The sequence below is a fragment of the Thalia democratica genome, chromosome 5 (assembly GCF_965202585.1).
Source record: "Thalia democratica chromosome 5, ktThaDemo2.hap1.1, whole genome shotgun sequence".
In the NCBI taxonomy this organism is placed as follows: Eukaryota; Metazoa; Chordata; class Thaliacea; order Salpida; family Salpidae; genus Thalia; species Thalia democratica.
In genome coordinates, this window is record NC_139169.1 from 45,847,292 (window position 1) to 45,872,188 (window position 24,897).

Consider the following 24,897-nt stretch of genomic DNA (forward strand, 5'->3'; position numbering starts at 1 on the left):
CAGTTGTATAAATTTAAACCTTTGGCTGTTGGACTAATCATCTTTTGAGAACTTGAAGAATCACACTTTTGATAACTCCTCTAAATGGAGTTGAATCTTTAACAACTAATTTAACTTGATAAAAAGATGCTTAAAATTCTAAACTAAAACAGAGATAACTGTTTATTATAAACTATGTTTAAGTTTCAACCAGAACATTATATGTAACTGTTTCAATAATGAACACTTTATACTTGTATATAAAAAAAACACCATAACTAAATACAAGTCTAACAGTGCAATTCCAAACTAGAGTTCCAATGATCTTTAATACAATTTTCTGCTGCTACAATATAATATGTGTGTCTGAAAACAGGATCCAACGTTTCTTCCCTGACGTAATTACCACAAGACTACTTTTAAACGACAATAGGCTTAAATGAGCTTCATTAAATGAGCTCTTATCAGCTCAGCTTTTATCCGTCAATATCTTATTGACTCAGCTTTGATCCGTCAATATCTTATTGACTCAGCTTTTAACACTCGACATTCAACATCATGTACAAAATTCAAGCCATAGACATCTCTCCGATTTTTAAAGGAATGAAATAGGTCGAATTCATTACAAAACAAAAAACTCGATTAGGTTCAATAACATTAGTGCAAATTTCAAACAACGTTAATACACTTAAATCTACCATAGTCTTATAAATAGTTGTCTAAAAATTCAAAACTAAGTAACGTTTAGTGTACACAAAACAAAAAAACCCGTAGTTTGAGTAAATAAATATAACTTGTATATTTAAGGTTAAGAACAGATTATTATAGAAAAAAATAACTAATTTTTTAGAAATAAAATTTAGCTACAGCGTCTGGCATTAATTAATAGAACTAAGTTATAAATTAAATACACGCACAAAGTAATTTATGATGAAGGAGACTCCATTATCTTTGAAGCTGAAAACGTATATTTTGAATGGGTAAACTTTAATTAAAAAAAAAAAGACACGATAAATTTTCAATACTTTACCCAAAAAATTCCTATAAAATTAAATATATACTAAAAGAAGGGAGAAACTTCAATTGACAAGATGATAAAAAGATTAGCGCTCTACTAAACAAAAAAAGCTCTACTGTAGTTAACTTGTTTAAAGTTTCAACGGAAAAATTGAAAGAGTTATTAATTAAAGTTTTTGATAAATTAAATAGATTTTTGCAAGCTCGATATATATACATATAATCTAAGCTATTTTTACTTAAGATAGTTGTTCACTTGTTTTATAAATATTTTTTAATTAAACACTTTTCGACTGTTTTAATTAAAATAATCAACTTATTATTTTTTATCTAAGAGACACCTCTATATTTTTCAATTTCGATGATAAATCATTAACCATATTAATTCTTTAAAAGTTTATATATAATTCAATTAATTTTTAAAATTTGGAAACGTATTACTGGTTGAAATTTGTTCGAAAAAATATAAAAAATGTAATTAAATAATTAAGTAAATAAAACGGTCAATACTTTTATGGTAGGAAAACATAAGTCTAACTCTTACTTCTACAACGATAAACGTTTTTTGAAGGTCAAACAAGTAAGTTACGTAATGTGTAATTCTACCTTGGCAAATTCAGAATTATAAGTAGTTGTTTTACTTTAATGAAAATAAATTTCTTTTTAAAATAAAGACTAATGTTTTTCATTAGGTAAGTTTTAAGAGGGAAATATAAACTCTCTGTAAAAATAAGTTTTATGATTAGCTATGTATCAAAAAATTTCATTCAAGTTTTGGTTAAATCATAGAAATTTGATTACTTTACTATAAAGACTACAGTAAAGTTTGCTAACAACTAATTTTCTTATAACAGTTTTATGAAATTTAAAGTCTAAAAACTAAATTTAAATAAAAATTAAGTACAACTTTGCATAAAAAGCTTTCAAATAACATTTAGAATTTTAAATTTCATAGTTTACATGTCTACAACAGACATCACGTAAGTAAAATACTTATTGTATAAAATTTATGATAAGCCTAAACCTAAATTTTTATAGCGAAAAGTGAGCAAAAAAAAGGCACTTTTTTATGTAACTGATTAAGTGATTGTATTTTAGATATATGTAACAACCAAGTTATAAAGCTATGTGATGGATAGAAATTGAAAAAAATCTTAAAAGGAAAACTTAACAACTTAGTTAGTAAAACCTAGTCTTTTCAAATCAACAAAACAAAATACAAAAATTATACTTATACCTAAATGTGTATTAGACTTAATAAAAGAAAATACTAATAATAAAACGAAAGCTGTTATAAATGCGACCGAAAGATCTTCTATAGTAGAACTTCTGATCAACAACGTTGATTGTGCAAACAACTATGGTTTATCGAGATTTAGTCAAAAAAAAAATATCGGTGAAAGTCTGCAAAGCAGAAGCCTGGACTCTCGTATGCCGTGAGACAAGCTCAAATTTACAAAAGGGTTGATTATACCAATTGGAATTATCGAGATTTATGGTTATTAACAATTGTACAAATTCCATTGATTTGGTTACATTCGAAGCTACCTCAATATTTTCAAATAAACCTGAACTATGTAAGCAGAAACAGTTTGACTAAAAGGTTTCTTAAATTATTTAAAAGTGTTTTTGGTTAGTTTGTTTAAAAGTTTCATCGGTTATTTTATTTACTTAAAGTTTTAAAGACTTTGTTTGTTTTAGAAATTTTGTTTCGGTTTGTAATTTACAATGATTATTTTGCGTTAATTACTATTTTACATTGATTGATGTTTGTTGATTGGTTTTTTACAACAATCTAATTAATCACTTATGTAGTTTTCTAAAGTTTGTTGTTTTTAATTAAAAAAAATTTGTTTTACTTCAAACGTCTGCAGTGAGTTTCTGATGAGCTGCAGTTAAAATGTATTAAACCTTTTATTGAAAAACATTAATTGTTATTTATATAGGTAAAAACTGTATAAGTTTTTAATATTAAAAAAGATTTATTCTAAGTCAACAATGCAGCTACGTGATAGTTTGCTACATGATCAATGTAAATTAAACAAGCTTATTCTTTTGATTGGTTTTCTGAAACAATGTTTAAATAATTGTCCAAAATGGCTAATTAAAAGAATATATAACAAAATTATAAGTACTCCTATTGTAAAAGAAATATTTAAATGATTCAAATATTAACAATTTTTTTGTTAAACATTTTAAATTCATTTTAACTATAAGACTTTGAATTGTTATTTACACTTTTTTCATTCAGAAAATTACTAACTTTTGTTTTAGTAAACTTATTAACAACTTTTTACAAAAATTAAGCTTCAAAACTTTATAAGTTACTTAATTTTCATAGATTTTAATCAATTTGTGCACATTTTTTGCGTCTGTAAGCCTTTTAAGTTGGTCAAAGTTTAAGAAATAAAGAATGATTAATACTAGAAAAAAAAAAAACTTTAGGCCTTTAGTAAGATAATATTCAAAATTATCAAGTTATATCTTATTCTTATTTGTTTTTCAATTAAAAAATGAATTTAAAGATAAAAATAAAAACATCCTTAAAAAATATTTTTTTTTGGTTTAAAGTCTTTTTCAACTAATATTTAGTTTAGGGTATATGAACTAGTTCTAACTCTAATCGAACAAATACAATATTAATTTTAGATTAATTAATAAAAGATTTAGTTATATTACTTTATTGAACAAAACAAAACGCTTAAAATATTTAGTCCTAGGACCTGGTGAACGAAGAACCCTTCGGTTAACGAGTCTCACACCACGAATACCTTTGAACGTCTTGTCAAGGACAAACCTTTAAACATCTTGTCTAGGAATAGATGTTCAAACACTTTTATTTAATCATCAATAGTTATTAAATCCAAAACTTTTTACACTATAGGTAGACTAACCTTCTTAAAACTTCTAACAGTTTTCAAATAGACACATTATAAACTAACATATTGCAAAAAATCTAGTTGCACGTTTTTCTACTTGTCTAGTTATTGAAAAGTATATATTTTTTTATAGACAGAAATATTTTGCACACTGTTTTTTAATAATCTTACAACTGAAATTTTGTACCGAATTTTTGTTTAAATAAAAATATCTTCAATATTTTTTTAATAAGTTTAAACTCTTTTTTGTTATACATAAAACAGTTTGTAGTTATTCTAACATTCTGATTGAATTTTTTTCCGACTTAATAGAATTGTAAATCTTAAATATAAGCATATTAAGAAAATGAATCTTAGGTTATATCAAAAAATAGTTTGTGTTTATTTGTATCTAAATTATATATCTGTATTAAGTTATCAATAAAAACTATATTTCTTTTGTACAAAAACTAGAATTTATTAATATAAACAAAGTTTAAAAATTACACTAAATATACATAAACACACACACAAATATACAACTATATATAAATCAACAATTTAAACTTGATAACTCTTACCAAAAAACGAAAACGAAACAAAAAAAAAAGAAACAAAACTTGGTACAACCAACTTTAAGTAATTTGAATAAAACAAATATAAATAGAAAATTAATTTGTTTGATAAAAAAACAGACATACAATTTTTTATAGGCATAATATGCAAACTACCTATTCACGAATGGCTAATACGGAGATTATGATTTAAATGCATCATAACCTGAAAATGTTAAATAATAACACTTGAAGTAATACTCGATCTAACTACGCTGGTAGCTGCAAATATATTTAGAAAGGAAGGCAACTGCCGCTCGGGGAACATTATTAATAGGGCCAATAGCTTTGACTTTTAGACAAGTTCGATTTGTGCTCAATTTAGGTTAAGGTACACCGATCAAAAAAATTGGTAAAGGTGGCTTATATAGAAACAAAATTTATTTTTTGAAGTATTTTTGCAGCTTCAGTTGCAAAAACATTGAACAAAAGTATATATCGGGGTGACAAAATGATCACAACCTATAACCGATGGTAACACTCCAATGTGTAGACTGTGCCCAAATAATCCGTTGTTGTGTATGCTTTGAATTAAAAGGGCTGTCTAAACAAAAGGAACTTATATACTTCTTTTTAGAGACTTCATAAAAAAAATACTTTTTTAATTCAACAAAATTTGTACTTTTTTATTGAGTTTTTGTAGTTTTTTTTGTTACAAGCAAAGTTGAATTTTTGCATAAAACGTCATGCATAAAATTCAAAAATACGTTAAATATTTTTTAGTATAGTTATTTTATTTGTAAGTTTTTTGTACGCTTTAAGTCTTTTTTTTAACGTTTTATAGCTGTAAGCCGAACTTTAAAACAATTGTTTTATTTCTAGTAGTTTGCTTTTTGTAGTAAATTTTATCAAATTTTTTCTCAAAGGGCTGAGTGTATAAAGTATAGTTTCAGTTAATAATACAAACTTTGTTATGAGATTACCATTTTATATAATTACATTTACTTTTTGATGTTGCAGAAAATGTTTCGCTACCTTTTAAAAGCTTTAATGGTGTAAGAAATACGTATATATATGTATATATATAGGTTTATTTTAAGATGTAGAACTCAACGGACTCGAGTTTCGTGCCTATGCACTCATCAGCTTCAAAACTTAGATAAATATTATTACAAGATGAAATAACTTGCAGAAATCGAGTTTGGTGCCTATGCACTCCTCAACTGCAAAATTTTTACATCTTGTAATAAAATTTTTTTTTATAAAATACCCTTAAGGTAAGCTCTGTTTTGAAATATTTAATTTATTAAGTTAACCAACTTATTTCTGATTTTTAACCACCAAATACTGAGGTAGCTGAGGGCAAAACTTGAGTTTAGTTTTTTTCATTTGCATCTTGTAAATAGACTTTTATATACTTCTTTTTGCTTAGTAAATTTAAAATAAACAATGGAGAACCTGTTATTAATTTTGTAATGCTGCTTTAACATTTCTTAATGCTTCTTTTTTTTAATACATAACTTACTATCAGGTCTACTTTTGAATGCTAGTAAAACAATTGTACCAGATAAAACATTGTGTTTTTAAAGTTATATATACGTATTTTCAAAAGTATAACATGAATTTTTAAATAAATTCTCAGTCTTAATATATTTCTATAAGGAACTTATGCATACACGCATAGACAAAGATTTCTAGCTGAAAAAGGGACATGATTACAAACAACTGTTTCAAACTTGAACTTTCAAATAAACAACATAAATATTTAATAAATTTCCGTCAAAGTCATTTGTTTTCCTAGTCTACAGACTTCAGTTTTTGTATTTTAGAATAAAAATTCAAAGCTAAAACTAATATTAATTATAAGGTAATATTAACCAAGCATACTAAAACTTTAGCATTTTAAAGTTATAAGTAGGTTGAAAGTTGCTTAAAAAAAGATTATAAATATTATACCAGTGTATTACAAAACACTTTAAACAAAAATGCTAGCTTTTGGTAAACTAAGTTTTTAAGTTTTGTTTAAACTAAAAACCTTACATCTAAGATTTTTTTATGATTCAAATCATTTAGGTAAAAATTAAAAAACCGGTCATAATTAAAAAAATGATAGAGAAAAATTACTTTAAAACAGTTAAACAATTCCTATAAAATTTATTGAAATATTTTAAAACTAAGATTTTATTATATTATGTAACGTCACTTTAATCATAAATTAAAAACATAAAACACAAAACCTTTTAATGGTTTGTACTTGATATAAATTTTTAATCATAAGACCTATTTACAACGCTTATAAAGTGCATAAAATATTTAAGTTACTTATCTTTTACAACCAAAATTACAAACAATGAAAATTAAAAATAAAAGCTTGCTTTTACTTTTAAACAAAAATTTAAAAAATACAATTTTGCCAACATACCGGAAAACACATAAACCAAAACAATAGTTTCTATTTTGAAGCATTAAAAAACCAACAAAATAGTTTCTATGAAAACATTTTACAAAAAACAACTTTCAAAGTTGCTTAGTTCTGTTTAGTTTACGTAGCTATGAAAAAAAGGTAAAAAAAAGACTTATTTATGTTTTATAACACAAAAAGCAGAATTATTAAATAACACTTGCTGTTTGCTATAACCTTTAAATAACACAATGATCTTTTAAATATCAGTTTTATACTTTACCTTTTTACATTCTCTGTTATATAATATATTTACGTATTTAACTGAAAGATATATGTTAACAACATTTGAAACTATATGTTTTAATGTAATAAATTTTCGATAGAATATTTTTGTATAGTCAGTTTTTAGTTACTATTATTTAAAAATACTGAATTTTACGATCTAACCGATAAGTCAACAAAATAGCTTATTAAAAAACTACTCGTTTGTCGCACACTCAACGAAAATTAAAGCATTCTTTTTGTCTACAAAACTACTTATTGAGCTACTAGTTTAATTTTTAATTACTTTAGGTTTATAAAAAATATCATTTAGTTGAAAAACTAAACCATTGATAAATATAAAATTGGTAAAGTAAAGTATTGGTTTTTAAGGTTTCTTAAACCTGTAAAATTAATCACTATTTAGTGAGACAAGTATACAAATATACTTTAAATAAAATTTTTTTTTATTTTATAATTTAAAATATTTTAGTAGAAGTTGTAGTTTTGATAAACAGAGTTTTGGTAATATATTTTTGTTGCTAATTTTAAATTTTGAAGGTAAGTACAAAAAGTTTATGTTAAAAACCTATCTAAAAACTTAAAAATTGTTGGCTACTAACAACTAAACTTTTACTACAAAATACTACCTTTTACTACAAGTTGTAGAATATAACAAAGAAAATCTTGGCAAAATTTCAATTTAGAAGTTTTGAAAAGTTTAGAAAAACATAACATCGACAAATTTGGTACTTTATAATTAAACTGTTATTGTAGGCAGTAGTATACAAAACATATTCAGATAAAAAATGAACTTTACAGATTCAAATTATTTCGTCAGAATTTATTAGAGAGCCACGCGTAATTTCAAAGTAAGTTGAAAACATTTTAAGCCACATGTTTTAAAAGTTTTTGGACAATTTGTTTTGATTTTTTGATCGACAAAACAAATGAAGTAAAATCAATAGAAAAATCTCATTACTGTTGGTTTGTGAGTATGGTTAAGGAAATGCTGAAAGTAGATAATCGAAAGAATTCTAGTAAACATACAAAAGTTAATTTTAGCCTAGGTGAATTTAAAAGTATTTTTTTTTGCAAATCTACACTTTTTAGTTGAGTAATAAATTAAATAACCTTGACAATTATCTGTTCAGGCAATGAACAAATTTTCCATGGTCATAAAATATAAAATCGATTTTACAATTAGTTTGGAAGTTAAAAGAAAAAATGAACTTTTTTACTGTGGATTTATATAAGTATTAAAGTACAACTTTTACTTCTTTTTGTCTCCTCTACCTTTATAAAAAGACTCTTTTAGGTTTAGTATTTAATTGTTTTTCGTATTAAATTTTCGAACAAGCAAATTGAAAAATAATCTTATAATCACTTTTTAGTTGTCAGAATTTGCATGAATTAGACATTAAAAATCTTAACTAATATTTTTGCAGTTTTTAATATTAGTGGTTAGTTATACTGTTTATAATACTGTGTAGTTGTTCAGAACTTTAGTTTTTCATTCGACAAATCATGAAATAATAGATCACAGTTTTTGTTAAAGATATTTATTTTTTTCGTTTATTTATTTTATTTTGTTAAACTACAAATGGTAAGACTTGATAAGTAGAACACGTGTTCGTATAAAAGATGTTTGAGGTAATATAAACGTTTATTTTTGATTTAAAAAGTTTGCTTTGTAGAAAAATAACCACCAATTTAAAGACGAATAGCTTTTGTATTAAAAATTTAGTTGTGTCAAACGTGATTAACAAAACTAACACACACATATAGTAAGAACACAAACATCAAAATTATTTGTTTTTCCTTATTATTTTTTAGCTTTTTATTTAAAATGTATAGAGTCTTCTACATAAAGTACATCTACTAGACGTTACTTTTTTTAATTATAGAAAAATTGATTATATAGCTTTGTAAGTGTAAAAATTTAGTCTATTAAAATGTTTTATGTATACTTCATTAGTTATTTTATGAAAAGAAATGAGTCAAACTGCTTTTTAAATGTTTATTATTATTTTGTAACAAGTATACTTTTAAATTGTTTTTGTCAATATACTAATCGCTTATTAACTTACAAAGCTATCCCTTAGCTAAAAATGATCTTTCTTATGAAACCGTATTGAATTTAATATTGTTATAAATTTAACTAACTATAACAGTTGTTTTTATTTTATTATGTGTTTTACTTGTTAAGGGTTTTAATGTCTCATTATGACATAACCTAATAATTTTCTAGCTGTGTGTTTTATTTAATTCACTTTTGTATCATTTTAATTATAAGTTTTTGTCAAAAACTTAATAAAAAAGCTTTTCTGAAATGGTTTTGCTTAATTTGTTTGTCGTTTGTCAGTAATTCTTTTAAAATAGACTTTTTTAAGACTTTAAGTAGTTTAAATATGAAAAATTTACGAGAATTATTATTTTATCAAAAGAGTAACATATATTACAAGATTAAGATTTAACTAAATGGAAACAACTATCCTTATATAAGTTACTGCTACTCTTTGAGAACAATACTTGAGTTTTTTTTTAATTTCAAGGTTTATAATAACAAAAAATAAGTTTTCACAAATGTTAAACTTTATCTAAGGTTGAAGTATAAAATATACCTTTATACTTTAAGTTTATGTAAATTAATTATTAATTAAACGACGTAACTTACCTTAAAAAGTACAAGATTAATAAAAATTTATAATTTTAACATTTAAAACTTTTAAATGTTGTATTAGAAAAGTTTTTAGTTTAAGTTTAGTTAAAAAATTATAACATTTGAAATTAATCGCAATTTTCATGCTGTCATAATTCTTTTAATAATTTATCATAGAAAACGAGGTTTAATATTGTAGCTTAAAAGGTTAATCACATAAGTAATTTCTGAAAGACTCTTTTGAAGAACAAAAAAATTATAACAAAAATCATAGCTTTTAAAATTTTTGCTGTATAATTATAATGTTATTTAAAAAAAGCTGCATAAATTTATGTTTCAATATATGTTTTTCACTTTTAATGTAAACATCTTAAAACATTTTTCGGCCTTTAATATCAGTTATAAAAGTTACCAAAAACTTGACCATCTAACAATATATTAAATGCAATCGTCTTTAGTTCGATACTAGATACTTCTTTATACTATAAAATATATGTTTAAAAAACTAATAAAATATTATTTAAATTGTTCATAAGTATATGCTATTATCAATTTATAATGTAGGGTCTGTATGATTTTGTTTTACAAGCCTCGTAATAAACTTGTAAACAAATTATTATCTTTTAAATAAATAGTTCTAGTTTTATGAAAGTATAAGTTTGAGTCAACTTTATAAATATCTTTGACTATCCCATTTTAAACGATTCTATAGTAAAAACTTAAAGAAGTAGCTTTGAAATTAAAATATATCTTTAAATTTTACGGAAGATTTAAGCATACTTTGTTTTTATGTTTACATTTTACTAGGTGTGATATATGGTGCATAAAATGATATATAATACAATGACTATTTAGAAGAAAACAGTTTATCTAAAATAGCTATATATATATACTGTCAAATGTAAAAAAGTTAGTGAATAACTAGTTGTCGTCGGTTTAAGCATCTAAAACTTTAAGTGAGGAGTATATATCAAAATGTTAAATAACGTTACTAAAACATTTTCACTTTCTAAAGCCGTTTGTATCTTTCTCCAATTATATAGCTTTTCTTTTTGTATATATGTCTCAGGTGTTTAAAGATAATGTATAATTCATTAGAAATCTAAGCAAACCTAATTATATAAGGAAAATTTTCAATCAATCAGTTATTTTGTCTAAACTTTTTTTAAAACTGTTAAAGTGAGGGATCTTTACTTCCTATTGGATATCAATTTTCAATTTGGTTAAACATAATCTACATAAGTAGTACCAACAATTTAGTTGAAGTATAAAGTTTTACACATTTAGTTGAAAACATTTCCTTTTATATGAAAAGAAAGTTAAAGCTTTTAAAATTATATAACTTGTTTTTTTTTGAGTAGAATATTTAGATACAGTTTGCTAATAAACAAACTTGTTTTCAACAAAGTATAGTAAAAAATAAAGTTTTCCTAAAATAGTTTTACTTTATCAGGTATGTAAATAAATTCTTCACACCTTTACAAACTTTTTTAGTTAAAAACTTTACTGATTAAGTACATATTTATAGTACTTATAATGTACTTTTTTGTATGTAATGTAATTTTTTTTTGGCAGATAAAAACAAACTTGTACTTAAGTTTTTTAAATAAATATTTTTGAATTATATAGTTTTGATTTCAAAATTAATTTATACTTGAATAGAAAAAAAATCAATAATTTTTTTATACAATAAAGGAATTACAAAAAAAATCATCACCTATAACATAAACAATGAAAATTACAAAAGTTATTAATTATTATATAAAAATACCATAATGAAAGATATTAATGACTATAGCACTAATTAAGTTGTCATTCACCATGTATATGTTTTTTATATGTATACAGTATATTTCGAAAATGTAGTCTACATTGTTTCATGTGTTTATTTTTCTTTTTAGTTTTAAAATACGAAGGTTGATGACGGACTAAAGCGTGAATTTTTTAAAGCATAGCAAGAAAAGTTAAGAAAAACAGTAGTGCCGTCAAAGCTTGGTAAATTATTGATTTAAAAATGTCTGCATTGTTCATATGTATACTAGATATCTTTTCATCAATAAGCGCTAATAGTAAGACAAAAAAAAAAAAAAAAACACTTTTTAGATGGTAAATTACAGAGTTCTAAACAAACAATAAAAATCTTACGTTAAAGGTTGTTATAGTAAACGTAGATTTGACATTACTGAAAATAAGTTTGATTAAAAGTAAAACTACTGAATTAATTTTAGTTTACTTTTTATCAATAAAATATATTATCTGACAAGATTTATGTAGTAACAGAAATGTAAATAGCCATTATATATTGTGTCTCTGCTTTGAAATACTAGATATTTTTTTCTTATTTATTTAGTTTTAATTTTTACTTTCATTTTTGAATATTTTTTATTTCTAAACTGGAGTTTAGCAGAAAATTTTTCGACTGAATTATTCCAAATTAATTAATTCAAATTAAATTTAATATTTCAAATTAAGAAGTTTAGTAAACTTGTAAAAAAAAATCCGCTTACTTAATCTAACGTTTTTAGTGGAATTACCAAAATTAATTTATCAAATTATCTAAATTGAACCAAGTTGCTTTTTTTTCTCAATTAACAAGATTTATTCAGCTTTAACTTTTTACAGTTTATAAAAAATCGAATGCGTGAAAAACGCCTTAGTAATGTTCATAATGTTAAAAAACTTGTTTAGTTTAACTAAAAGCGTTCATACTTATACGAACTATGCTTATGGACTATGGTCAATTTAAATTTTTTTGAAGTATATACTTTTTTTTTTTAATTTTGCCTTATTTTTTTATGCTAACTTATTAAAACTATTTTTAACTCAAGTTTTCAATTTGAAATTATTAAAGCGTTAAAATAATAAACATTTATACGTTGGTTAAAAAAATAATATGTAAACAACTTAATTTTAAAATGTTTTAAGCTAACATTCTACATATTGATTAAGATTCATAAAAATTAGTTCTTAAGTTTTTATATCAACTTTCTAAAGATGTGTATGAAACTGCTATAAAAGACATATTATTATTTTAAACTTTTATGTAAAAACAGATAATTTATTTTTTAAAACCTAATTATTAAACAAAATGAAAAATATTTTAAATAGTTTTCAGCCAAATAAATATTTGAAGCATATTAAAAAATATTTATATTAAAATAATATAAAGTAAAAACATGAATGAAAAAGAAACGGTTATACTTGGAATTTTTATGTCAATCTTCGTTCTCGGTCTAATCGGAAATCTTTTTTTGATTTTAGCTTTGTCTAAGCAGATACAAACAGCTTGGTCGACAACAACAACATATCTGCTTAATTTAGCTGTTTCTGATCTTCTATTTGTTTCAACTTTGCCTTTTTGGAGTCTCATGTACTACAACGAAAAAGTTTTTTTAATTTTAGTATGGTTTTGTATGTGCAAAGTAAACAGGCACAAAACATTTTACATTAATAGTTAGTTAGTAGTTCCTTATTTCAATTTATAGGTAAAAGCTAACTAAAAGTAAATAATAAGTTATTTACCGAAAAACTTAAGTAGATATTTAGTATTTTCCTTAGATAAAAGTGTTTATATTAATGCGAAGTTTAAGTTAGATGTACTTTTTTAGCTTAGCATATAATTTCTTCTTTTACAGAACTTGTTATCAAGTTTGTCTAAGATTTATAACATAACCTCCTATCTAAAAACAAAAATTAAAAAATAAGTTTGATATTTTCATAATAATGTTTTTTGTCTCACAATAATTTAACTCCTTTAATTTGTATAACGAAACATATATTTTTTTAAGGTATGGTCCTTCGGTCCCTTTATGTGCAAATTGTGCAAACTACTACCCACAATTAACATGTTCAGCAGCATTTTTTTTCTGACATCAATTGCAATCGACCGATGGCTTGCAGTAGTACACTCTAACAGTTTAACGAGCAAGAAATTACGAAGAAAAAGTAGCACGTACAAAATCTGTTTTGGAACTTGGGTCATGGCGATTGTCCTTGGTACCCCATTTATATTGTGGTCTAAACTTGTTCCTCATCACGTTCATGATAAATGGAACAAATCGCTTGATATTATTGACCTACCAAGGCAGTACAATAAGACAGTTGCAGAAGCTTTTTATAACGCTGAAGTAGATGTCAAGCTGCAATGCCAATTTTTCGTCCCATTAAGCGAGTACAAGATAATTATCGGCGGTACAATAGAGCTCATGAAATGCTGTATAGGCTTTTTTCTTCCAGTCATAGTCATAAGCTTTTGTTACATAAAAGTTGTGATAACGGTTCGAAAAAAGACAATGAATACTTCGGTTACTGGTAGAACACCTGTTGGTAAGGTTACGTCGTTAAGTACCATCATAATAACAGCTTTCATTATTTGCTGGTTTCCAATGCAGCTTCTTACTTTTCTTTCAGCTATTGGAGGATGGTTTGAAACAGGATTTGATTTTAATCCAACACATTACGATTATGCTTATCCTTATACACTGTGCCTTGCCTGGTCTAATAGTGTGTTAAACCCCTTGATTTACGCTTGTTCGGCACCTAAGATTAGGAAACACATGATGAATATGTTTTGTTGCTTCCAAGAACAAAACTTTGAACTACCAAGATCAACAGTAAGAAACTCCGTGCAGCTACACAGGTCCCCAGCCGTCAATTTTTCGCTTGGTAAATCACTATGCTCAGCTGTATAAGAAATCTAAAAAATATTCTCAATGAAGCAAAAGTATTTTAGGTTTTTTTTACGGCCTTTAAAAAAAACCTAAACAAATAAAAGTGTGGCAAACAAACAAAAATTAGTATAAGTACAAAATAAACCAACAAATACGTAAACATTTATATCTTTTCTTGATTATTTATTTGTTTAATTTATGAACAAATCTAAATACTTCTATTGGTGTATATTTTAAAAATATATATTTGTGTCGTATTATTTTGTTAAATAATTTCTAATGCTAATTTTTTTATTATAAATGATAAAAGTTTAAAACTTTTAAAAATTACCGCTTTAAGATCAGAAACAAAAATATACAACGGTACTTTGTGAGTAATATTTGAACGAACAAAGTAAAATTTAGCTATCAGCTTTAAAATTTTTCCTTTTTGTTTGTATTCAAAAAATGTTGTTGTTGTGTATTGTTTACTAGTAAAAAGTTTTAAGCCAAAATTATGCTGTGTAGTTGTAATACTTTTTTTGTGCTAGTAATGTTTTTTGAAGCCTAAAAACGGAGAATGTTTTAAGGATGTTTGTGTGAAACTAATACTTTTTAAGATACAATCAATTACAAAGTAATTTAATAACAAATTTCAAAACGTACTACATGCATTATATTTGCAATTTAAAACAGTAATAAACTATAAAAACAGTACTTAAAATAGTTAGTTTTTGCTTTTTATAAAAATAAATCTAAAACTCTGTTTTTTATTGTTGTTGTTGTTGTTGTTGTTGTTGTTGTTGTTGTTGTTGTTGTTGTTTAATATAACAAAAAGATGTATCGATATAAAGAGCTCACTTTACCATTAAAAAACAAATAAGTACGTATTTAATAGTTCTAATAGAATGAAAGTAAACTTTAATTTTTTATAGTTCGTATTTTACGTTTTTGCTTTGAAATTTTTGCTAACTTGAATAATTTTAAATATTTTTTGATAAAAAGTATTGTATCAAGTTTAACTTAAAAAAATAAATTTAAACGTATGAGTTTTAATTTTAAAGTTTAAGTAAAGTTTTTGTATCGCATAAATTAGTTTTATCGAAAAGAAAAAGTTTAATATTATATACTAAGTATTATAATATACTTAGAAATAGAAATTGAAAAGTAAAGTTTTATTAGAACTTAATTTACTTTCAACTAACTGGTATTTTTTTTGAAAACGTTAACCCATGTTTTAGTGATTTATATAAAAACTCTTAAAAAGTTGCATAAAATTATTAGAAAAATAGTATACTAAGTTTTTAAAGTTGTGTTATTTGTACTAACTATCATATTTGAAAAAATATATAAAGTTTTGATGATACCACTTAGATCATCAGACCGCAAGTATGATCAAAACTTTATGCTAGCTTTAGCTTTTCTTAAACAAAATTAAAATTAAGGCTTTGGCTCGGATGACATTCGCCAATGTTTTCTATTATTTTATAATGATGGTTCAATTTTGATATTTCAAAAAAAAGTAGATAATTTTCTTATATATGGACACTTTTACTTAGTATTACAAATAAATTGATATAAAGTTCTGCAAATTTATTGTTTTACTTTTTCAAAAAATAACAACAAGTTTATTGAACAACAAAAAAATAAGCGTTCAAAAATTGTGGTTCAAATAACTAGTGTACAAAAAAAACTTTTAGTTATCGATTCATTTACCAGGATACATTTAATTTTTCTTGTCCAGGACAATACACAAATGTAACATTTTAAGACTGAACATAATAAATAATTACTGACTTATACATTTTGAAATTGATCAAATTAATGCTATTAATTACTTAAACTCTGAAAATTTCTAATTAAAGAGGTTTTATTAAACTGGTGTACAGTACATGTGTTAGACTAAAGAGGTTTAGTGTTTGAATAGAAAATACATGTTTTTTTTAACGCATTTTAGCTTAAAATTTTTTTCATCCTATCCACATTTTATAACTTATAGAACAATAATTGTGTCTGTTTATTTTATACGAGACTATTTGTAATTAGTTAAAAATGTAAAACAGAGTGCTAATTACAAACATTACTAAGTAAAATCTATTTTTATCCAAAAACCAATAAAATACAAACATAAATCTTAAAAAAAAATGCGAAGTCAAATAAAAATAGTACTATATGTACACAAGTCTTTGTTTAGTTAACGCATTTAAAAAAACACATATAAGGACTTCGATAAGGTACGTATTTTGTAACTAGACAAAAATACGTATGTTCCTTTTTTGATATGCGTATCTTACAATTTAAAGACATTTTTACCATTTACTCACTTGATAACAGCTAATATCTATTTATACGAAAAAAACAAGCTAGCATAGTTTATTTAGAATTACTAGACTTTGAAAAAAATAATTGCAAAAGTTTGTAAATAATCATTTAACACTAAATTTTTATTTATCATAGTTTAACTTTTTTGTTAGAACTCTATAAAGAGTAAGTTCAAATTACTTTTTTTTTCCCAAAATTCAAGATCTAGTGCGTACCTTACGAAGGTGCTTACCTTTTAAGGTATGTACTTTACCAACGTCTCTACTGTTATTTAAACAAGACGATTTAGAAATCACAGAATTATTACTCATAAACTGTTAAAATTTTTTGATCAAACAAAACGATGCACCGGGCTACAAATTATACTTTTCTGATACATTCAAAAAACAAATAACTACTAAAAAAAACTGTTATTTTTTTTTGCAAATTTTCAGTAGTTTAGTAAGTATAGAAAACTTTGAATGTAGTGCTTGAAAAAAAGCTAATTAAGTTACACAAAAAATTACTTGTGTTTACTTTTCTTACAACTTATTTTCTTATATTTAACAACATTAGAAATAATATTAGCAATTTTTAAAAAAATTACTACCTATGTACTTTCAAGAACTACATTGAACAGGTTATTTCTGAGATACTTAAAACTTAATAAACTTTTTTAACACTTAAATTTGATTCAATTAAAAAAATAAGATCTTTATAAGTATAAAAACGTTTTCGCTTATTTAACTCAAAAAGTCTTTTAATAGTTTAGTGAAAAACAATAAAACTTTGTATGTTTTTGTTGTAAGTTTAGTGTAGTAAGAATAGGTTCTATCTATAAACTTAGACTATATAAGTTTTACAAACAAAATATATTTGATAATATCGTAACACAACTTTTATTGATTAAAATGAATGTAGAAAATTCTACATTTTGTTTTAACGAAGTTTTGTAATGTAAAGTTTCAATACTCTTAAAGTTTGTACATGAAGTCCTGAAATTATCTTTAAAAAATTTTACTTAGAATACTACAAAACATTAAAAAAATATATATAATGTTTATATTCATACAATTACTTGTTTATATGCTTCATACTGTTTTTTTATTTTTATAAAATTAACTTAGACATTAGAAATTTCAAGTTTATATTATTTATTAACTAACGTTAATTTATATAGTAAGCAAATTATTTATTTTATCTATTTTTTTGATTTTTAATAAATTTATAGTTTTTATTCAAACAAACAGTTAAATTAAATATAAAACAATAATTTTGTAACACATTTAATTATAAAAAAAGATAAAATAATTCTTTTAAATTTCAATACACAAAGATTAATTTGATTAACATTAATAATACATTCTTCAGATAGTGGTAGCTTTTTCAATTAATGAGTTTTACACTAAACAATTTATTAAAACTACAAACATTATTTGATCTTAAACATTAGGAATATAATCATGTTAAAGCTAATAAATCTCTTGTTTGACCTTTGTGATATGTAACTGCTTATTAAAAACAATTGTGTCCATGAAAATTATAAACCTTATTATTGTAATCTAAGAAAACATTATCCTAAAATATAACACAAAATCAATACAGAAAATTTTAAGTACAAGCCCTTGATATTAAAAAAACATTTAAGGTTATAGTTGTGGTCAACTTTTAAAAGTACGTGAAACGAGTTTGTCAAGTAGTATTTACTCATTTCAAATTACTTTTATCATATTGAAAGTTGTTTAACTATTAAAACTTAAATAAATATCAAGTATTTATTTATATATAAGTTAAGGGAATATCAATAATGAAATTTGAAACGCATTTTATACTTGTACTAATTTAAACAAATAAATTTTGAAAAGCATTAAGGAATTTAGTAAAATTTGCTAAAATATTTTAACAACATTAAATAGATACTTAGCTTTAAAGTCTATACAAACTCTTATCTAATAGTTTTAGAAAATCTTAATTAGGAAAAAAAAAATTATGAGTTAAGCCAAACATAAAAAACTTTAAACCTGTCTTATACTTTACCAAAGTCAAATTGAAAAATAATCTTAACCTACTGGATTTCAAGTTTTTATCATATTTTTCAAACCTAAACTAAATCGATAAAAGTTGCGTTAACAAACGATAATTAGTGATAACAGTAGCCTATGTATGTATGCACTAGCTAGCAAATTATTTTAAAAATGCTTATCTAAAATTACTATAACACACTCGTCTGTTATGATTAGTTTGAATTTTTCAAAAAAAAGCTAACAACAAACATATATTAATCTTCATTAGAAAATTAATTTGATATAAAATATGATTTTGTTTTTGCAGTTTATAATTTTATAACTTGACTTGTTTACGATTGAAGATTTTAAAACTTATTTCACTAAAATCTTAAGAAATTTGTAATGAAATGATAACTTGATAAGCATTACGTGCTATTGATTATCAAATTAAGAGCAAGTTGTAAATAAATTGTTAAAATTAAGCTAAACTTGTTTTGCTAACGTTCTTTACTTGATAAAAATCAAATTATGAGCCAGAAACTTTAGTTGGTATATTGCCTACTCCTTTGTTAATATTCTAAAAGTATTAAACAAGTAAAGACCTGTTAAATATGATAAACCGTTAGTAGATTGACGACTGCAGGTTTTTCGGTTTCGGCTGACTGACGAGTTTCAATAAAAACGAAACCCGGGTCTTAGTCTACAGAAAGCTTGTGGTCTGATGATCGACGTGGTATAATCAAACCTTTATGTTAACTTTTTCTTAAGTGATCAAAGAATATAGTCAAAATTGAACACTGTTCTACAAAGTACTTTAAATTGTACATCTGTTATTAAATTTGTAAAGATTTATTTAAATATTACAAATATGTATTAAAACTATTCATTTTGTACTTGAATCTTTAGTAACTAAATAATCTGTTTAGTTTAACTTCTGAGATTCAAGTTATCATCAAATAAAAGGAGCGTATTAATTAAAATGTAGTAAAAGTAGAAAATCATTTTAGATAGTAAACATATCTTGATAACCCATTTACTTTTTGGATTCAAGTAGTTTAACTTAATTATGATTTCAACTTTAAGCAAACTTGTAAAATGTAATGCTTGTAAAAATAGATTGCAAAGTTTTTTATCCCTCAATAACTTAATTGTTTTTTCGTAGGATAAACTTTATTACTTTAATTTTATAAAGAAGAACTAACAAAATTTATTAAAACTATAAAGCCTGTACCTGACAAAAATTAACAGTACTTGATTTTTTAGATTGAATTGTTTACTAGTAATTGACGAAAAAAGTGCTCAAAGTAGTTTACCTAGGGCCTGTTTTGGTTATCGAATTGTACACAACTTGGATACAGTTTACGTCTTGTCCTAAAATAATTAACACATAAGTCTTTTTTTTTGTTAGATGACATTAGACTTATGTGTTAATTGTTTTAGGACAAGACGTTAAACTGTATCCGAGTTGTGTACGATTCGATAACCAAAACAGGCCCTAGGTAAATTACTTTGAGCACTTTTTTCGTTCAACAAACAACAACATGAACAACATTACTTAGTTTAAGTAGAACAAGCTAAAAAGAAAAAAAACACATGTTTTTAATTTAAAAAAAGTATTGCACAATTAACTAAAGCTCTATTTAGAACAGAAAAAATCAGTTAAATATAGGTTAAATTTTAATAAAATTTAAACTAACCTTACGAACAGCAATTATAAATAAACAGAAAAACTAAACTGTTTTTATAAATAAATATATTTAGTAGTACGTATATGTTTTAAAGCATTTATATGTTTAAAATAAATTATTATTAGTGTAAGAAAATTTTAATTTACTGTACCTATTTATTTTTTACTTTTTGTAAAAGCACTATATATGGTAATAAAGTATACTTATATCTCAATCATTTTACAATTATTAATGAAGTAAATTAAAATTCAAACTTTCAACGACTTTACAGTTTAACTTTTTTTAAATATTAGTATAATAAAGTTCTGTCAACATAAAACGTTAAAAAACTTAATTTAAGTATACTTTAATAATTATTCTTTAATTTTTAAACGCACTTCGAAAATAATTCAATGTTTAGTTACTGTTCTTAAATTTTAAAAATCATCATAAACTTATAAAGACACGTTTCTTTAAAAACATAAAATGACTAGAAAAATCTAGTTTAAGAAACACTATCAAAAGTGTTTTGAAGCTTAAAATCTATATTGGTTTAGATAGTAGTTTTTAGTTAATTGTGCAAGAACATTTTATTACCCAGCTGATAACTGAAATAAAGCAATTGTGGATCAATGTAATAACTACAAAATACCGTAGATTTTGTATGTCAACTTATTCTGGTTTGTTTTGATCGTAATGTTTATACAAGTTTTCTAAATTGTTTTAAGTTAAACTTTATTTGAGTTTTTACATATATTAATCGATTTTTTGAATGTTTATAACAATTATGAAAATTAATTTTTTTTCAGAAGTACTTAAGTTTTAATCATAAGGTCAATTAAACCTTTCGATTAGAAAAAAAACTTGTAACAAGTTTCGTGTAGGTTAAGTTTTGTTATTTAAATAGTACTAAAAAAACAAGTTTATTGAAAATTATCACCTTATTTTTAACTGTTACGAGTTAAAATAAACCTGGTTCTCAATTCTACCAACACTTTACAAAACCCAACTGTCTTGTTGATTCTCTGGGAAAAGCTCACCTCCATAGACGCCACTTTACGTCAGCAATTTATATTTGCTGTGCAGTGAGTTGGTCGTAGGCTAACTTAACGTCGATCACCCTGAAGTACATAAAATAACCCACTAGCGCGACCTGAGAAACTTAAATGTCGTATTTGATCAGTGTGAAAAGCTAACAGTTGATCGAAACAATTGACGCTCGCTTATCAGCAAGAATTTTAGAAACGGAGAAATTTGTGTTACAAGATACAAAAAGAAACAAATTAATTTAAATTGTTATATTTATTAGGTTTAACTTTCATTTTGTTTTTACTACTTTCATTGTTTTTCTTAAACATTTTTCAATTTTAATTACAGTTTTTGCCATATTTAATCTTGGTTATCTTTCTTTTGTGTTGTTGTGAGCACTTTACATACAGCCGATTTCGGTTGCAAGAGGAAAACTTTTATTATCATAATAAAGAAATAAAAAGTGAAATAAACAGTTAACGATACATAATCAAAACAATATTAAAATCTAGCAATTTTGACTTGAATCATGAACATCTGGTATTGATATAAAATAGGTTGTAAGAGTTGTTTATTATAAAATTTAAAAACTGCTTTTAAGATGATCTCATTTCTTTTCTCTCAAAGTTAAGAATTAAAACAACTGAGCAACAAAAGTTATTAATTAGTCAGTCTATTTTTTTTCTTACGTTTATAATGGTGAACTAAACTATGAATTGTATGTCTTGAAGTTTGTCATTAATTACTTACTAAGAAAGTATGCCATCTTAATTATTGTTATGTTTTTTTGAAAATTGCTTATTTTCATTGTGTATTTTGTAAAAATAAATAATTTTACAAAAACCTATGCATTTACAAAAAAAATTTTTTACCATAAACATTATTTGCTGCTGAAATTAACTGTTATACAAAAGTTTAAAAAGTATTGTATGCGACAAATGGTGAAAAATTACTTCAAGTCAAACATGTTTGATGTAGACTTTTCTATATAGACAAACCCTGTTATCAAGAAAACGTAACTTTTTGTCTGTGTAAAATTCATAATTGACGTTTGGTTTTACTTACAAGGTTAATCAAAAGTTCCTCTTTTTTTTTTTGTTCTCAAAAGTTAATATCATTAAGATACTATTTTCTTTAAAACTAAAGTAGCATTTTAGTGATGTTGTTTTTCTTATATTTTTCAATTTTTTTATTAAAATGTTAATTTTTTATCAGCAAAAAAGAGTCAATAGGTCAGCTTCATTCTGTAAGAAGGATAAATTCAGAGATAATAAAGCTGTTTTACTTAAGTAACAGTTTACAATGATATGAAAATCTAAAGGAGTTTTTTACATCTAAAGCCAGTTCTAATAATGGAAAACCACGCACTCCTGGATCAAATAAGATGTTTAATACTTTAAGATATCCGAAGAGATCTGCCAGGCAAATGGCTAAAGGTAATATAAGAGTACTAACTTAATTGTCAAAAGATATCAGTCAAGAGATAAATTGTCAAAAGTTATTTTAAACGGCCTCTATATAAGATAAGAAAGAAATAATACGTTACACTTATTAGATTATTACAATTATTACACTTAAATTATTTATGTAAAGTTGCACAAGCTTCATTTTATCAAACATTGAAAAGTTTTAAAACTAATTCAGTTAGTATGCTGACAAAACTGTTTAAAATATACGTTTGTCCTAAGCTTGAATACAATACCCAAATTTGGTCCCTTTATTTTAAAATAGACATTAATAAAATTGAGTCTGTGCAAAATAACTTTACCGGTTTTATATGTAATCGTTGTAAAATATCAAAAACATCAATTAATGATAGATTAAATAAACTTGACTTGAAATCTCTATAATATAGGAAATAAAGTTTGATTTATTAACTCTTTAAAGAATTATTAATGGCAAATATAAGATTTTTTCAGTTTTTCCCATAATAAATATCAGTTAAGATAATAGAGAATAATAGAAAAATAAAATACATACATTATTTTGATAACAGTCAGTGGCAAAGTTCATTTTTTCACAGAGCAAAGACAATGTGGAACATGTTACCACAGGATGTAGTATGTGTGGGAGGGTTGAACATTTTCGCTTAAAAATAAAGAGTTTTATTTTTATTACAATAAATATTAGTAAAGTAAAATACTTTTAAAAACAAAAAAATAAAAAAATAAGTTTTTCATAATACTTTATCTCATCTAAGTTAACTACTGATTATTTAATTTATTATTTATCTATAGCACTAGTTTTTTTTTTCTACGCTTCCCCCCACCCCCAACAGACTATTAGTTTACTTTTATTAACTTTGTATAAATAAATTATGTCATATAAACAATGCTTTTATTTGGTTGTACTTTCTTATAAGTGTGCATTTACTATTTCTTTTTGTTTGTACTAAGTTATCGCCTTAAATAAACAAATAAGCTTAAACTTATTAATAAGTTCTATAAAAATTTAACTTTCTATAATTATATGTTTATTATTTTTATATTTTTAACTGTTGAACATATACTTATTTTAATTTTTATTTTCTTCTTGTTATTGTCCTGTTTAAGCGGCTCAGGTTTTGATGCTAGAGATCAACATTACACAGAAAATAATACAATAATAACATAACAATATCAGCCTTTCACCTTCGAACAAATTAAGCACCATTTAAAACCCTTATAAAAATTTGAAATTTGGAAATTGTTATTTCTGTAGACTTTGGTATAAGTAGATGTGGCCTAGTTTAAACCTAATTGATTTTATAGCGCGAACTATATTAAAAACAAAGGTCTCTTCTGTTGCTTATTAACGGTCTGTAACTTTGTAAACAAACTTGAATAAAACAACGCAAGAAAACGCCACATACCTTAGTAAAAAGTTTAAGAAAATTAGTTATAGTCTCAATGATAAAAAAATGAAATCAAAAAATATTTAATTTAGATTTGTTGTTAGTTTATTTGGTTAAAATTTAAAAAAAATGTTGTTTGTGTGTTTTTTTGTTAATAAACCGTTTCTAACTAGTCAAAAAAATCCGGTCCACCTGCAATTCAGAGTTTCCTAAAGTGAGCGATAATGATTCCTCGGAGGCGGTTTTTTTTGATATCAGAGGCAATAACTAGTCAGGGGAAAATTGGTAATCAAGTAGTAGAGGGGGCGACTATTTCTTTTCTTTTTGTGAAATAGACGACCTTGAAAACGAGTTAGGTAAATTATGCTATAGATTTGAAAGCAAAATCATTTCAAAGTTCAAAAATCATTTAATAGGTTAAATTAAATAATCATTATTACCTTTAATGACTAAAAATATACACTATCAAACTATTAGTTTTGCAGACATTTTTTGACTTGAGAACTAAAGTAAAATTTAAAACGTTGCTACTTAATTTAAAAGTTTAAGAGTTTCCTTATAATAATATCAATTTTTATTGGTCGGTAGTTTAACAAAAAATATAACAACCAAAATTATTATTTTAAATAATATTTTAATCTATTTACCGCAAAATAAAAGGTTTTTTTGTAGCTTAA

At 24.2% G+C, this 24,897-nt stretch overlaps 1 protein-coding gene across 1 annotated transcript; it reads left to right on the forward strand.

Annotated features, from left to right (window-relative positions):
- Positions 1-12,947: 12,947 nt before the first annotated feature.
- LOC145836598 (lysophosphatidic acid receptor 6-like) lies at positions 12,948-14,426 on the forward strand. Its single transcript, XM_082944389.1, has 2 exons — positions 12,948-13,121; positions 13,524-14,426. The coding sequence occupies exons 1-2, from the start codon at positions 12,948-12,950 to the stop codon at positions 14,424-14,426; spliced, it is 1,077 nt and encodes a 358-aa protein (XP_082800515.1).
- The last annotated feature ends 10,471 nt before the right edge of the window (positions 14,427-24,897 follow it).